A 16198-nucleotide genomic window follows, 5' to 3' on the forward strand; every position below is an offset into this window, starting at 1 on the left:
TTACGTATTTTTTACCACAATCTGTGAAAAGTTCGTTGTGGCCTGTAGAGACTGAAAGTAGATTACTTGTTGCCTGGAGCTGGTATAGTTGGCGGTGGGGGGGTGGGGGGGCGGCAGGGGGGCGGTAATTGACATTAATGGCCAGGGAGCGCTGGGTTTCTTTTTGTGGTGGTGGAAAAATTCTAAAATTACATTGTGGTAATGGTTGAGCAATTCTGTGAATGTACTAAAAACCATTGAATTATATACTTTAAATAGGTAAATTGTATGGTATAGTTCAATAAAGTCTTTTTTTTTTCAAGTACCAAAAAAAATGAATATATTGTTAATGACATCCTCGGGGTTGCTCACTCTTTAAGTGATTGAGTGATGGCTTGAAATCCATCATTTCCAACATGGCTTACAAACTCTAAACAGAGATAGTCCCAGGAGTATGGGAGTGAGCTTAAGACGACAAATGGGCTCAAGTAAAAACACTTTGATAAAGTCAAGTCCTTGGAAGGATTTCCCTCTTAGAAAAAGTGGCTCTAGAACTGCTCCAATCACCATCTCAGAAAACGACAAGCAAACCTGCCTGTCTGCAAGTCTGGACGCAGACTTACGAAAAATCAGAAACATTGACATCTTCCACAAGAGTGTGAAGTTGAATTCCACTTCTGAGCCATGTAGGACCAAAACCACAAATGAATGTAAGATTACTTACAGCCTGCTGAGACACCTGGGCCCTCCAGAAGAATCAAATGGAAGGCAACACTTTCGCTACAAGTACACACAACAATATACGTTGGAATCCCATAGGTAGGAAAACTCACTGTGAATAACCAGCAATAAAAAATTGCAAACTTGGGCGCCTGGGTGGCTCAGTCGTTAAGCGTCTGCCTTCGGCTCAGGTCATGATCCCAGGGTCCTGGGATCAAGTCCCACATCGGGCTCCCTGCTCGGCGGGAAGCCTGCTTCTCCCTCTCCCACTCCCCCTGCTTGTGTTCCTGCTCTCGCTATCTCTCTCTCTGTCAAATAAATAAATAAAAATCTTAAAAAAAAAATTGCAAACTTCATAAAGAAACAAAGAAACCCCAAATATTATGGAAGAATTAGCAATACCAAGGGACTTGAGATACAGAACTGTCATATGCCTATGTAAATTATTAAAGTAGTTAGCAGAGAAGAAAGCCACAAGGAAACCGAGGCTAGACCCATTCTCTAAAGTCCAGACCCAACCCCAATTAGGGCCAGGCCATGGAGATACTAACCTGATCCTCTGTGGTGCCAGGAAGCTGACTTAAATTCCAGGGAGCTCCCCCCAACTTTTAAAACAATTTCACAGGAACATGTTATCAGGCAACCAGCCTCTTGAATAGACTCTCAAACTCTCTAAGTGAGAGGTAGCAGAACTTTCTCACTATACCAAGAGAACTACTTCTCTGCCCCTGGTCACTTTATCCCCAAAGGACAACTAGCTCTTTCCTGATACAGGGACCCACTCATTACGAACCTTACCTTCATGCTATGAATGGACTTTAGGCTGACAATGATGAGTAAATTAAGATGTTTTATGGGAGAGAAGTGAGACAAGATCCCTTCTGGCCCAGAGACATCTTTGTCATCTACAGGCAAGCCTGCCTCATTGTCTCCTTTGAACTAGCAACCACTTCCTCTCTCCCCCATGGTTTGGTATCTAAATGTTTCCATAGGTCAAGTGTGGTTTTAAAAACAAAAAACAAAACCCCATAGCACATAGCCAGGTTTCTCACAGGCATTGGCTGTGCCCACTCTCTATGTGGTCAACGTAAAAAACTCCAGTGGGTGGCCCTGGGTCCTCACCCACTACTTCTTCTGCACCCATCTTTCCTGTAAGTTTAAGTTTCCTAAATGATGCACACAGGAAGTCAGCTGGAAGAACCCCCCTGCTATATCCTTAGCGAGTCCTAATGGGGAGGACAAGATAGTAGCAATCCAGGGTATGACCCTTTTTACAGGGAGAGCAGAGCTTCTGATTTTAGGTCTAAATCTGCCCGGGAGTAGATGCACAAGCTATCATCTCAATCAAGAGTGACCATCTCACTTGAGCTTTTCTTCTCCAGGATGGCTTCTGAGAAAGACTTTACAGGTACATGAGAATGATGCCCTCCCCCAAAATGTTGTAAGGACATTTTGGTGGAGACCATCTAGACAGGCGGCATGGGTGGGTGTTGGCTGGCTGGAGAAGACGGGTGCTGGAATTTGGAACCAAGGATTGGAGGCAACAGAAAAGAATGGAATAGAAATCCTATCATTTGCATCCACAGGAATGAACCCACAGGGCATTATGCTAAGTGAGATAAGTCAGACACACAAGGACAAGCACTAACAATACCACTTATACTAGGACAAAATTGTCCTATGTTTTGACTTAGGTGTTGGTTACATGACTATATACATTTATCAAAACTCATATAGAACTGAACAAGAAATGAGTGGGTTTTACTATATGTAAATAAGGAAGTGAATGGAATATATTCAACCACAAAATCAAGAAATAAGAACAATGGTAATAGATTGGAGGAGATTTCCTCATAGAATGTAAGGCAGAATATAAATCAGCATTACATTTCATTTTCCAAAATTATTTAGACCCTTTGATGAAAAAAACACATTTTGAGTTTTAAAATATATTAAAATATTTAAGATTTTAATATTTAATTTCTGCTTTATAACAGACTAAAGGAATATACTTATGTAAGAAACAGAACATTTTGTTTCAAAAATTGCATTTTGTTGAAATGTTGTAACAAACCTTTGGAGAAGATAGCATTATCATTTCATTCTGATGAAACCAATTAACTGACCCAAGCATATGCATACCAAACAAAGGGGAGCCAAGATTAAACACATATTTTTTTAATGATTCTAAGGTTTCTGCTCTGCACATTACCCTATGCCTTTCCTGGGCATAATGTCCACATTTCAAAATTTAGAAGAAGACCCTGAAATGAGTTTCAGGTGGGGCAGACAATTGTCAGAGGATCTGGTTAGACCACAGAGATGACCAGATGTGTCATGGGGACAATGACCAGTCCTTATGCCTCATGGTCAGAGGTAGAAGGAAGACTGTGAAGCTTCTTGTAAAAAGTCAGTGTGAAAGCCTCATGGCGATTAGTGCTGGGCTTCACCCACCACATCCTGTGCATCTTCCTGGCCTGCTGGACTCAGTCTCCACCCAGCTGCTCGACATTCTCCTGGTACAATCAGTACTATGACCTCTACACTCACTGCCCTGCTCTACCTCGGTGAGTTCTTGCACGTGAGGGAGACAGAATCCAGGGGTCTGGGTGTGGGGGGGCAGCATGTCTCACTGTTCTTGTCTTCCAGGGCTATACCTGAGCCGGACCATCAGCACCCAGAAGCGTGAGTCCCTCCTTCAGAGCCCCAGAGTCTCTCTACTGGGCTCAGACAAAGTATCCACCTAGGAGCCACCAGAGGAGAGAGCAGGGCCTCTGGTTTGCTAGGAGTGCTTGGGACCAGCAACCGGGTGGAAATATGGGTGGGAAGGGGCTTTATCTGGAACTCCAGCCTCTGATTCCCTTCCAGAGATTCTTTCGAAACCCATCATCTGGGCCAAGCCAGATTTCATGATTCCGAAGGGAATGCGAGTGTTGATCTTATGCCAGGGGACTCCTGAGGCCATTGAATACCAGCTGTATTTTGAGGGACACCTCTCTGCCCAGCAGAGCCCAAAACAACTTGGGAGGAGGAACATAGCCATGTTCCGCATCCCAGCCATGACCCCGCTCACTGCAGGGCAATACAAGTGCATTTACCGAAGCAAGGAGCTCTGGTCAAACCCTAGTGACCCTCTGGATCTGGTGGTAACAGGTAACTGTCCCATCCTCCGCCTGAATCCTGGGGAAGGTCATCATTTATTTATTAATCTCCTTTGGTGTCATTCAACCTCACTCAGCGGTTACCTATGACCTAGAGGCAGATTGGTCTTAGGTCAGGTTCTCCAGGTGAGATGCTCTGAGATGGATGCATGTGTGCAGGGGGGAACACTGGGGAGCATCTTTAAAAGTGACCCCAGCGATGAGGAGTGAGGGAAACAGGCCAGGCAAAAGGCAGAAGCTGGACCATGGTGCAGTTTCAACAGACACCTCAGCCAAGCAAATGTGGAACTCTGGACCTGGGATGGCCCTTCTGAGTGGTCTTGAGATGAGGCTAGGGGTTCTGTACCCACCAGTGTCAACCCCTCCTAGGGAGGAGGTTCCATTCAAACATCCGAACTTTTATGGCACTCGTATTCTATCAGGGGAAGACAGAGCACGAGTCTAAGTCAGGACAAATCAATCAGTCATGAGCACCTAAGGAGTAAATGATGATATGGAAAAAGACAGAGTAGAATGGGGTTGGGAGGGAAGGCAGTCTCAGGAAGGCAGTCCCAGGCTCCTTTAGCTGAGGGATGTGGTTCTCAAACTTAAGCAGGCATCAGAATCACCTGGAGGGCTCGTGAAAACACAGTACACCCATGTTCACGGAAGCGCGATTCACAATAGCCAAAAGGTAGCAACAGGCTCAGTGTCTACTGACAAAGGAATGGATGAACAAAATGTGGTCTATACACATGATGGAATATTATTCGGCCTTGAAAAGGAAGGAGATTCGGACACCTGCTACGTCATGGATGGACCTTGAGGGCGTTATTCTGAGTGAGATAAACCAGTCACGGAAGCACAAATACTGTAGGAGTCACTTCTGTGTGGGAGCTAGGATGGTCAAAGTCATAGAGACAGAAAGCAGAATGGTGGGTGCCAGGGGCTGGGGGGCAGGGATGGGGTGAGGGTGCTTAATAATGGGTACAGTTTCAGTTCTGCAAGATGAAAAGGGTTCTGGAGATGGATGGTGGTGATGGTTGCATGACAATGTGAAGGTACTCAACGCCACTGAATTGTACCCATAAAATTGGTTAAGATGGTAATTTATGTGTCATGTATTTCAAAACAATGTAAAACAATAATAATTTTTAAAACACAGATGGCTGCCTTACTCCTGAGTTTCTGATGCAGTGGGTCTGGGGTGGAGCCTGGAAATCTGCATTTCTGATAAGCTTCCTGCTGATGCTGATGTCGCTGGTCCCAAGGATCTCTAACTCTGAGAACCGCTGATGTTGGGCAATCCCCAGAGAGAGAGTCATGCTAATGCCCCTGAAAGTTAGAGGAGTGAGTGTCTCAGTCTTGAAGGGAGAGATCAGGGAGGGCATGTCCATGACCAAAGCAGAGGAGGCAGAGATTCTTGGGTGTGACATCCCAGTCTTAAGGCCAAGGAGGAAGGGAGACATAGGAGGCAGGATAAAGACTCTCTTAACCTACCTGTCTCCTTCTCCCACAGAAATGTATGACACGCCCACCCTCTCCGTTCATCCTGGGCCTGAGGTGACCTCAGGAAAGAACGTGACCTTCTATTGCCGACTAGGCACTGCAACCAACAAGTTCTTTCTGCTCAAGGAGGGAAGATCTGGCCGCCCTCAGCACAGATATGGGAACACCCAGGTGGAGTTCCCCATGGGTCCTGTGACCACAGCCCACAGAGGGACGTACAGATGTTTTGGCTCTTATAACAGCCATGCATGGTCTTTCCCCAGTGAGCCTGTGAAGCTCCTGGTCACAGGTGAGGATAACCCTCAGATTTCCCCCATGTCCTCTCTGGAACCCCAAGTGAACCCCAACCAGTGATGAGGAAGGCAGCAAAGGGACAGGTGGGAAGATGCAGAGGGCACCTCCCTGCAGTGCCCTCATCCACATGCATTTTTGCAGAGGCCCAGTTGATTTTTCCCGAGGAAGAAGGCCAGAGGGACAGGGAGAGGGAGGACACAGAGACTAGGTGGGAAGACCAGAGGAAACCCAAAACCTTTATGGTTTTCTTTGTTTCCACTGCCAGAAGATGTTGGGGACACCAGCCTTGCACCCACAGAACACACCTCTTTTTCTGGTGAGTAACAGTTACTTCTAAACTTGGGTGGGGGGGTGATCAGAGCCTCCCAGTGACACTAAAAACATGTCGTTCATTCGAAATATCCATTGACTGTATAGCAATTGTCATGACCTGCAGTTCCCTCAGTGGAGCAAATATCCTTGCTTTCATGGCACCTGTAACCCAGCGGGAGGTAGACCGAGAGTCAAAGTCAGAGAAATAAGCCAAGCATATAGCACAGGGAGAGCAAACAGTGGTGTGGAAGAAAGAGTAGAACAAACAGGGTGAGGGTGACCGGGAGGGCAGGTGGCAATATTAGAGCTGTCTGAATCGGCCTCACAGTGGAGCAAATACCTAAAGAACTAAGGGCGTTCCTTCTGTGGCTACATGGGAAAGAAGGTTCCAGAGAGAGGGAGTGGCCATTGAGTATGGCAGGGGGGAGGGCCAAGGCAGGGGGAGGGCCAGTGCGGGGAGTAACTCCCTCCACTGGGAGTGACATTGCACAGTGCCGGTGGGGACGGGGTGTGGGCTCAGAGCCTGGAAGAAAATGGGGAGACTGTGAGTCATCCAACATGTGAGGAAGAAGCCATGTTGATCCACGTAATGAGGAAGCTGAGGGCCAGAGGGAAGACATGCCCGGTGGGGCGTCCTGGAGCTGAAATCCCCCCCGGGTTTGCCTGTCCTTTGGCTCTTCCTCTCTACCTGCCAGATGAAGCCAGCAGGACCTGGAGGGTGGGGTGGGGACCTGGAAAAGCTGCACAAGGCCATGGGGCTCAACTGAGGGGAGGAGAGGCAGCCTGGGCAGAGGCCGACACTCTTTTTCTCACTGCTTCACTTCCCTATCATCCGCAGACCTTTGGGACCTCGACTTGTTAACCACAGAAGCAGAATTCCAGCAAGGTAGGCAAGCAGCGGGTGCTGCAGTCTGGGAAGGAGTGTGATCTGGAACGGGGAGAGGCGGGGCGAGGCGTGTCCATCCATTCCTGTCAGCCATCAGTCTGTTCTTCTGACCCCAGACCTTGCCCTCTGGGATCACACTGCCCAGAATCTCCTTCGGATTGGTCTGGCTTTCCTGGTCCTGGTGGCCCTCATGTGCCTCCTGGCTGAAGACCGGCTTTGGAGGAAGAGGGCACAAGAGAAAGCCAACAGGACTTCAAGTCAGGAACGCAGGAGAAGGTTCAGAACACAGAGACGCCTGGACAAATGACCGAGAGACGTGCTGGCCACAGGTAGAGCTGAACGCTGGCCTCGACCCCGAGCTGAGTGAGCTCTGTGTTGTACCCATGGAGGGGGGTTCCCTGCAGGAAACTGAAGGACAGCTGCGTGGAGTCTGGCAAAGCTTCCAGGAGGAGTTGGGCAGGGGGGATGAAAGAGCTAAATTTCTCCTGCAGACAGACCCTCTCGTCTCTTGTGGGGTGTAAGCATTTTTGTGCCTGCCTGATGCAAACCAAAGTTTTAACCACCCTGGATTTCACCAAATATATCTCCTTTGTAAACAGCATGGCCACAGAATATTTCCTTCCTACTTCGGTCTTTATCCCTAGTTCTTCTTTCCTTTGCTGCAATATGTCATTCACGATATTTAATAGCCAGTACAGAAAAAAATAATAATAACCAGTACACAATAGGCATTTGTCAAAAGGAACAGCACAGAGAGGCACCACCGGGTTAACGGAGGTGCAGGCTGTGAGCACACGTACAGCTCAGTGTGTCCTGGCTGGGTCTCAGCCTTGCCCCAATTCCTCTGTCCTAGGCCACCTCAAGCTTCTGTCTGCCTCGCTTCTTTATCCAGAATTGGCCTTCTTCCTTGGGTTTCCCCCCCAAAACGTTCCCCAAACCCTCCAGCTTGACTCCAGATATCACTTCCATGTTCCCAAAGCACCTGTTGTTCGTCTACAACATCACTGGGGCTCTAACACCGCATACACACCCATTTTCCTGTCTCTACAGTGAACTTGTGTGAATTAAGTCTGTGTTGGGTCTGATGGCTGTGCTCACAGCTCCTGCCACTAAGAGAGTTCTCCGGAAATATACATCAGGTCGATGGATGTATAAATGAGGCTATAGCGCAGCTTAGCTCTTGAGACTCCCGATTATTGTCCTTGAAATGCTATCTGGACCCTTTGTTCCTTGAGAACTTCTTCTTGATCAGCCCATTAATATAACCATTATATGGGTCCCTGCCCCCCTCAAGATTCTCACACCTCACACGGTGTCAAGTCCATTCTCTAAATCGAGTCCCTGTTATGTATCAGAGAACGTTAATTCCAACCTCCAAGGGGTTGGACGTGCATTTTTAATGAGATAAAGAATACCCAGAAACCAGCTTAGGCTCTGACACGTGTAAGTTAACTCAGTGCATGGTAGCTGTTATTATTCCCAGTACTACGGGGAACTGACACTCACACGAATTGTTACGTCAGTACCAGTGGACCCATACTGAATGTCCTTCTTTCTGTTCTTCATCGGCTAGGTCTTCACAGACCAAGAACTTCTGTTGATACTGAGTCATAATGTTCTTTATCCCAAGAGGTGATGGACTTCTTCAGAGTGTGTTTATGACATCCCAGGTTTTCCATATCCTAAGCTATGGCAGGAAACCTACAGTCTCAAGGGGGAAAAAGTGTGTAAGGTAGAAGAATTTTGGAGGGGCGCCTGGGTGGCTCAGTTGGTTAAGCGACTGCCTTCAGCTCAGGTCATGATCTCAGGGTCCTGGGATCAGGCCCCGCATCGGGCTCCCGGCTCGGCGGGGAGTCTGCTTCTCCCTCTGACCCTCCCCCGTCTCATGCTCTCTCTATCTCATTCTCTCTCAAATAAATAAATAAAAAGAATGTTGCAACCAGGGCGCCTGGGTGGCTCAGTTGGTTAAGCGACTGCCTTCGGCTCAGGTCATGATCCTGGAGTCCCGGGATCAAGTCCCGCATCGGGCTCCCTGCTCGGCAGGGAGTCTGCTTCTCCCTCTGACCCTCCTCCGTCTCATGCTCTCTGTCTCTCATTCTCTCTGTCTCAAATAAAAAATAAATAAATAAATAAATAAATAATTAAAAATTTAAAAAAAGAAGAATTTTGGATCTCCAGATATAAGTGCAGGGGCTTGAGAGCCTCCTCAGAGGGATGGAGGGGTCTTTTCCACACAAGGCTGTTCCGCTCACTGCTCCAAGTCAAAATCTTCCAAAATTGGTCAACAAGACTAGACCAGATGGTTAAGTGGAGCATTACTCTTTTTGAAATGTTGAACCCAGTTTGTATTCCAGACAGTGAAATGAAGCACGGGGAGGAGGAAGGGAGGGAAAGGGAGAGAAAGTACCGGCCAGTTGTTTGTTATGGAGGTTTATTGGAAACGCTTAAAAACACTTCCATTATAGCAGGGAGGACATTAGAAGGAAGGGAAAAATGAAGGGGGCGGGTAATCGGAGGGGGAGATGAACCATAAGAGACTATGGACTCTGAGAAACAAACTGAGGGTTTTAGAGGGAAGGGGGGAGGAGGGATTGGTTAGCCCGGTGATGGGTATTAAGGAGGGCACGTATTGCATGGAGCACTGGGTGTTATACGCAAACAATGAGTCGTGGATCACCACATCAAAAACTAATGATGTATTTTATGGTGACTAACATAACATAATAAAATAAAATTTAAAAAATTTTTCTTTAACCATTAAAGTGCTAACATGATAAAAAACAAAACAAAACAAAAAACCACTTCCATTTATTTCTCAGTGGTTAGAACCTAATAGTTTGCCCTACTTGGATGCAAGGGAGGTTGAGAAAGATAGGCTTTATTCCAGGCATCTCTGCAACAAGATAAATATTGGCATTTCTGTGACCAATGGAGTGAGGAGGGATGTGACAGAGTTGTGATAGGCAGCTGCAGTCTCTGCAACCAGAGCCTACCATGTGCCAGGCACTGGTAAAAGGACCACAGCCCTGCCAGAACAGGGATGATTGTCCAGGAGAGCAGATCTTCAAGAAAGTGAGTAAATGCACCTCCCGGAGGGAGGTCCAGCAATGGATGATAGGTCCTGGTCCTGAGATTGGTAATATTTGCCGGGTTTGTTACTTCTGAGGATTACCTAGATTATTCTGAGCCCTTTAGATTTCAATATTAACTTTAGGATGTTGGTTGTCACAAAAGACCAGCCTGGGTTGTGCATGAAATTGTACTAAAGCTACAGATCAATTTAGGGGGAATTATCATCTCTTCAATCTTTCAATCCATGCAAGCTTGCACCCTAAATGTGTTATATTTTGTCATGTATTTATATGTTCCCTGATTTCTCTGAATAATATCGTGTAGTTCCCTATGTACAGAATGTGCACATCTTTTGTTAGATTTCCACAAGATATATCCTCTAGTTATATCATCCCCAGACAGATCCCTAGGTATGTGACTTTTATTTTGTAAGTGGTATCATTCTTTAAATAATTTTATCACCATTGTTTGTTGCTGGTATTATAAAAATAAAATTGGCTCTTGTATATCAAATATGTACTCAGTGGTCTTGCAAATTTCACATCTTAATTTTAACAGTTCTAGATTATTTCTAGGTTTAACATTTTTTAGAGTTTTTTGTAAAATTGATTTCTTTTTTACTGTCTTAACTACCTGGCTAGAACCTCCAACACATTAATGGATAGCAAGGATCCTTTTCTTAGTACCAATCTTATGGGGAATAGTTTTAATATCTTACCACTGAGTAAGCAAATTGCTATCATTTTTTTGTAGATATTCATTGTCCCAGTTAGAAAATTCCTTTGCATTCTTGTTCTGCTAAGTTTGTTTCCATTTGCAAATGAGAAAGAACATATCCAGTGAGACCAGTTGGGAGGCTCCTACATTATTCTAGATGACAGTTGATAATGGCTCAGAGAAAATGGAGTCCTTTCACATATTTTAGGTACATAAGTCATACTTCATTTTATTGTTTAGAAATAATGGCTGAAAATTATGGAAGCAGCCCAAATGTCCATCAACTGATGAATGGATAAAGAAGATGTATATGTACAATGGAATATTACTCAGCCATCAAAGAGAATGAAATCTTGACATTTGCAATGATGTGGATGGTGCTAAAGTGTATTATGCTAAGTGAAATAAGTCAGTCAGAGAAAGACAAACACTATATGATTTTACTCATATGTGGAATTTAAAAAACAAAACAAATGAGCAAGGGAAAAAAAAGGGTGGGGACAAACCAAGAAACAGATTCTTAACTATAGAGAACACACTGATGGTCACCAAAGGGGAAGTGGGTGAGGGGATGGTGATTAAGGAGTGCACTTGTCATGATGAACACTAGGTGATGTATGGAAGTGTTGAATCACTGAACTATGCGCCTGAAACTAATATTTCACTGTATGTTAGCTAACTGGGATTTAAATAAAAACTTAAAAAAAGAAACAATGATGAAGCAGGTAGCAGGATCAGCAAGAACTCTGGACAACTTGGATGGAAGAAGGGACATTTCCCTCTCACTCTTACCCATAGGTGAACCATGAACTGCACGGTAAGAAGGGGATACATTTGGGGCAAAGTCAGAGATACAAATTAATGGCCATTCTTCCCAAACTGAAAAGGTTTCATTTTTTATTGAAATATAATTGACATATAACATTGTGTCCATCTAAGATGGACCACAAGCTAGTTTGATACACAATATACACTTATATATTGCAATACGATCGTCACTGTAGTGTTTGTGAACACCTCTGTTGTATCACATAACACTTCTTTGTTCTGGTGGGAATGAGTAAGATGTAGTCTCTTAACAATGATGCAATATCATTGTCTGGAATCACTGTACTCTATATTAGACCTCCAGGACCCTCTTATCTACTAGTTGCTAGTTCATACCCTCAAACAATGTCTCCCCATTTCCCCCACCCCCATCCCCTGGCCACCACCACTCACCTCTCCGTTTCTGTGAATTCAGCTTTTTCAGATTCCACCTATAAGTGACAACATACGGTACTTGCCCTTCTCTGTCTGATTTATCTCACCTCTAATAATGCCCTCAAGGTCCACCCATGTTGTCACAAATGGCAGGATTTCCTTCTTTCTCATGCTGAATAATACATGAGAGCATTTTCGAGAAGCAGGCACACCCATCACTCTACAGCACAGCACTGGGGCTCTGGTGCTGGACCGTCTCTGGTGCTGGACAGATTGATGTTACAGTAGCCTGGTCTCACAGACATTAGGTAAGGTGATGTTTGAGGGCTGAGTGACACCTCCTTTCCCTACTCAGTCCAACCTCCCTTCTTTCTGCATTTACCCCAGATTCTTCCATATTCCTAATTACAATAAGACTGGCTCTCCAGGCTGTGTGCCCTGTTTTCTTCATCTCGTTTCATACAACAAATCTAGTGCAGAATCAGGAGGTAGCGGGGAAATGACCAAATTCAGTCTCTGTTAAAAACCTGTGATCCTGAGGCAAGATAGGTCCCCTCTATCTCCACCTTCCATTTGCCAAAAGGAGGAACAGTAGCTCCTTCTCAGCAATGTTATGAGGATGTGATGTCACCCTAGAGATAAGTCAATGTTCCACCACCACCACCACCACCGGGACCCAACTTTTCCAACTTTGAGTTATCAATGGGAGCTCAAGCTTCAGAACACGGACAATTATGTGGGGAAAGCTCCATCCCTCTACTCTTACTGGTCCACGGCTCTGAAGACCAGTTTTCTGCTTGGCCCCTCACGCTCAGGCATCAACCCACTGGGAGCTGGCTCCTTCCCCCACACACACTTCTGCTGAAGCTGTTTTTGTGATAAACATTAATGGCTTCCTGGAACTCGCAGTGGATGCTTCTCAGCCCGTGTCTCACCTTTGTTCCTCTGTTGGTTGTATGACCACTTCCTCCTTGAAACAGTTAGCTTCACTGGCCTCCTCCACTCGTTTTCTGACCATCCTGTACCTTCAGTTTGCAGGCTCTCCACCACCAGAGCTTGTGGGTTCCATGGTAGACCCGCCTTTCTCTGGACACAAGTCTGGGTGGATCTCATTTAATGCCATGGTTTCAATTTCTCTAAGACAGATGCCCAAATCAAATCTGTCTCTCTGAACCCTAGGTTTTTGGGTTTTTTTCTGGAACTTTGGGTTATTCTATCAGGTTCTTCCAGCCAGCCTGGACTCATCATCTTCCTACCACCAAAGTTGTTCTTCCTGTTTGGAAAACTCCCTGCTCTGTTCACAGTTGCTTTGCTCTCTTTTCTATTCCTATGCTTGTGCTCTGATCACTGCCGGGAGGAAGTGCCGCACAAATTAGCATTTACATTTGTCATTTATGTGTTTGTGGGTAGAGATTGATATTTTTATTATTTCTCCTAACAACTGTCCTTTTGTCAATTTGCCTTTTGGAAGTCGAATCAGGTAAAGATCTTATATATAAATACTTTTGGGAGCACCTGGGTGGCTCAGTCAGTTAAGCATCTGACTTTTTTTTAATTCAAGTTAGTTAACATATAGTGCAGTACTGATTTCAGGAGTAGAATTTAGTGACTCATCAGTTACATATAACCCCAAGTACTCATCCCAACATGTACCCTCCTTAATGCCCATCACCATATCAGCTCAGGTCTTGATCTGGGGGCCGTGAGTTCAAGCCCCACATTGGGCTCCATGCTGGGCGTGGAACCTACATAAATAAATAAATAAATAAACAAACAAACAAATAAATATTTTTAAAAGATTGTGTTATAAATTTTAAGTGTTTAATATATAGAGTATATATTATATATTATATGTATAATTTCCTCAGTTCCATTCATGTCACAGTGTTTTTCTGATATATGGTATCAACTGCAACTCACACTTTAATTTATGCGTCATTATTTGGTAAATACCTTTGATCTCTGTATTCCTCTATTCCATTTAAAAGGCCTCAAAAACCCCAACGCAAAGGTCCTCAATCTTTCCGCCAAATGCCTTTGTCTTTAGATTAGCTGTTTCCTTACGTACACGCATACATCATACGTCCGCACTGTAATAGTTAACTTTACAGTCAACTTAATGTAACTGTTATGTACATCATGGTTAGTGTGAAGCACCAGGAAAGTCACCTGCCTGCAAACCAGACACCCACTGGGACATCTCTGCTTGTACATGTACATCTGACACCCTCAAATGCAGCATGTTAGGGGAGCCTCGGCACTCCTCTCATCTGGGGCCAGCTGATCCTGTACTGTGGGGGGATTGCCTCCGTCAGCTCAGCTGCCATAACAAAATACCAAAAGACTGGGTGGCTTAAGCAACAGAAATTTATTTTCTCGTAGTCCTGAGACTGGGAAGTCCAAGACAGAGGTGCTGGCCAATTCGGCCCCTTGGTAATGACTTCTTCCTGCCAGGGAGATGGCCCTTCCTCAGTGCCAGCACAGGTTCTGATAAGACCACCAATCCTGTCAGAGCAGGAGCCCACCAGTATGACCTCATTTAAGCCTCATGATCCCCTAAAAGCCCCAGTAGGGATTAGGGCTTCAACCTATGCATCTGGGGGGAGAGGGGGCACAATTCAGTCTCTATCCACTAGATGCTAGATGCACCCCCTTAACCTTGACTCTGGATATTGCCAAATGTCCCTTTGGAGACAAAATCACCCCTGGTTAAGAACCTTAGGCCTAGAAGGACATAAACAGGGCAGTGGCATGAGGTCTGGCCTGGGGCCAGCTGGTGACCACGTGAGCCCCCACCCCCAGGCAAAGGGAACAGGAGGGGAGGCTGAAGGGGGCGTGCTTGTGAAAATAGCTGGCACCCAGCATGGCTAGAGTGAGTGACCTCCGGGAAGTTGAGTGACAAGGTCAGAAGGTCAGATAGACACAAAACCTAATGCCAGTTTTCTGAGAAATAGAGATGTCTTACTCTAAGCTGAGTCAGGAGAATTGCCCTAGAATTGTAACCCTGCATCTACTCCAAATTGAGTGGTCGAAGGTGGTTCTTATTTTCTGGCAGAGAATCATCTAAGACAGCATTTCTCAACCTCAGTGCTACTGACATTTAGGGCCAGATAATTGTTTGTGATTGGAGCAGGGGATGCTCTCCTGTGCACTGCAGGATGTGTAACAGCATCATGTCTCTACTCGCTGGACGCCAGCGGCTCCCCTCCCCCAGGGGTGACAGCGAAAAATGTCTCTGGACATTGAGGGGGTGGGAGAAGGATCACCCCAAGTTGAGAACCACTGGGTCTGGAGAGAGATCCAGGAGGCTAGCCTGGGCATCAGAGCCAGACCTCAGCAAGCTCTGAGGGACAGTCTGAGTGGGACCCCAACAGACAGAGATGTCGAATGGGATGTTGGGCAATGGATGTGAGGCAGAGAGCCCAGCCCAGCCCTGTCTCTGTGAGTTCCGTTCACCCGTCACACATCATCGTCTGCTCCCAGGGACCTGAACTCTGTCCAGGGTCCTCTGCCTCTGCAGGCAGAAGGGTATTTCCCTCGTCTATCTGGATCCATCTCTGAGCTGTGCATTGTTGTGCCTGTGCTCTGGACACTGCAGATTTTTCTCTACCCAAGTGTCAGGGTTCCCCCCTGGATCTATGATGGAATGTTCCACTTCCGACTCCCCCCTTGGTCTATGGTGGATTGTTCCACTTCCGACTCCCCCCTTGGTCTATGATGGAATGTTCCACATCCGACTCCCCCCTTGGTCTATGATGGATTGTTCCACTTCTGGCTCCCCTCTTAACCTATGGTGGATTGTTCCACTTCTGACTCCCCCCTTGGTCTATGGTGGATTGTTCCACTTCTGACTCCCCCTGGGTCTGTGATGGACTGGTCCACTTCTGGCTCCCCTCTTAACCTATGGTGGATTGTTCCACTTCCGACTCCCCCCTTGGTCTATGGTGGATTGTTCCACTTCTGACTCCCCCCTTGGTCTATAATGGATTGGTCCACTTCTGGCTCCCCTCTTAACCTTTTGTGGATTGTTCCACTTCCGACTCGCCCCTTGGTCTATGGTGGATTGTTCCACTTCCGACTCCCCCCTGGATCTATGATGGATTGTTCCACTTCCGACTCCCCCCTTGGTCTATGGTGGATTGTTCCACTTCTGACTCCCCCCTTGGTCTATGATGGATTGGTCCACTTCTGGCTCCCCTCTTAACCTTTTGTGGATTGTTCCACTTCCGACTCCCCCCTTGGTCTATGGTGGATTGTCCCACTTCCGACTCCCCCTGGGTCTGTGATGGATTGGTCCACTTGTGACTCCCCCTGGGTCTTTGATGGATTGTTTCACTTCTTGACTCCCCCCTCAGTCTATGGCGGA

General features: G+C 46.1%; 1 protein-coding gene across 3 annotated transcripts; it reads left to right on the forward strand.

Moving 5' to 3' along the window:
* Window positions 1-3222: 3222 nt before the first annotated feature.
* NCR1 (natural cytotoxicity triggering receptor 1) lies at window positions 3223-8572 on the forward strand. Of its 3 annotated transcripts, XM_034986379.1 has the most exons (8): window positions 3223-3266; window positions 3349-3384; window positions 3568-3852; window positions 5359-5637; window positions 5908-5958; window positions 6793-6840; window positions 6957-7169; window positions 8414-8439. In XM_034986379.1, the coding sequence occupies exons 1-7, from the start codon at window positions 3233-3235 to the stop codon at window positions 7145-7147; spliced, it is 924 nt and encodes a 307-aa protein (XP_034842270.1). In that variant the 5' UTR covers window positions 3223-3232; the 3' UTR covers window positions 7148-7169; window positions 8414-8439. The 3 variants fall into 3 exon arrangements, with proteins under 3 accessions (XP_034842270.1, XP_034842269.1, XP_034842271.1); XM_034986378.1 differs by having other exon boundaries at window positions 6957-8572; XM_034986380.1 differs by having other exon boundaries at window positions 5911-5958; window positions 6957-8572.
* Window positions 8573-16198: the final 7626 nt, after the last annotated feature.

This window comes from Mirounga leonina, unplaced genomic scaffold (assembly GCF_011800145.1).
Source record: "Mirounga leonina isolate KUSES-001 unplaced genomic scaffold, KU_Mleo_1.0 Mir_376, whole genome shotgun sequence".
Taxonomy (NCBI): domain Eukaryota; kingdom Metazoa; phylum Chordata; class Mammalia; order Carnivora; family Phocidae; genus Mirounga; species Mirounga leonina.

Excerpts from the sequence above, each read along its gene's own strand:
- NCR1 (XM_034986378.1), top strand. The coding sequence starts at position 3,233 with ATGACCTCTACACTCACTGCCCTGCTCTACCTCG. Across the intron at positions 3,267-3,348 it reads CACTGCCCTGCTCTACCTCG|GGCTATACCTGAGCCGGACC; the intron begins GTGAGTTCTTGC and ends CTTGTCTTCCAG. Across the intron at positions 6,841-6,956 it reads AGAAGCAGAATTCCAGCAAG|ACCTTGCCCTCTGGGATCAC; the intron begins GTAGGCAAGCAG and ends TTCTGACCCCAG.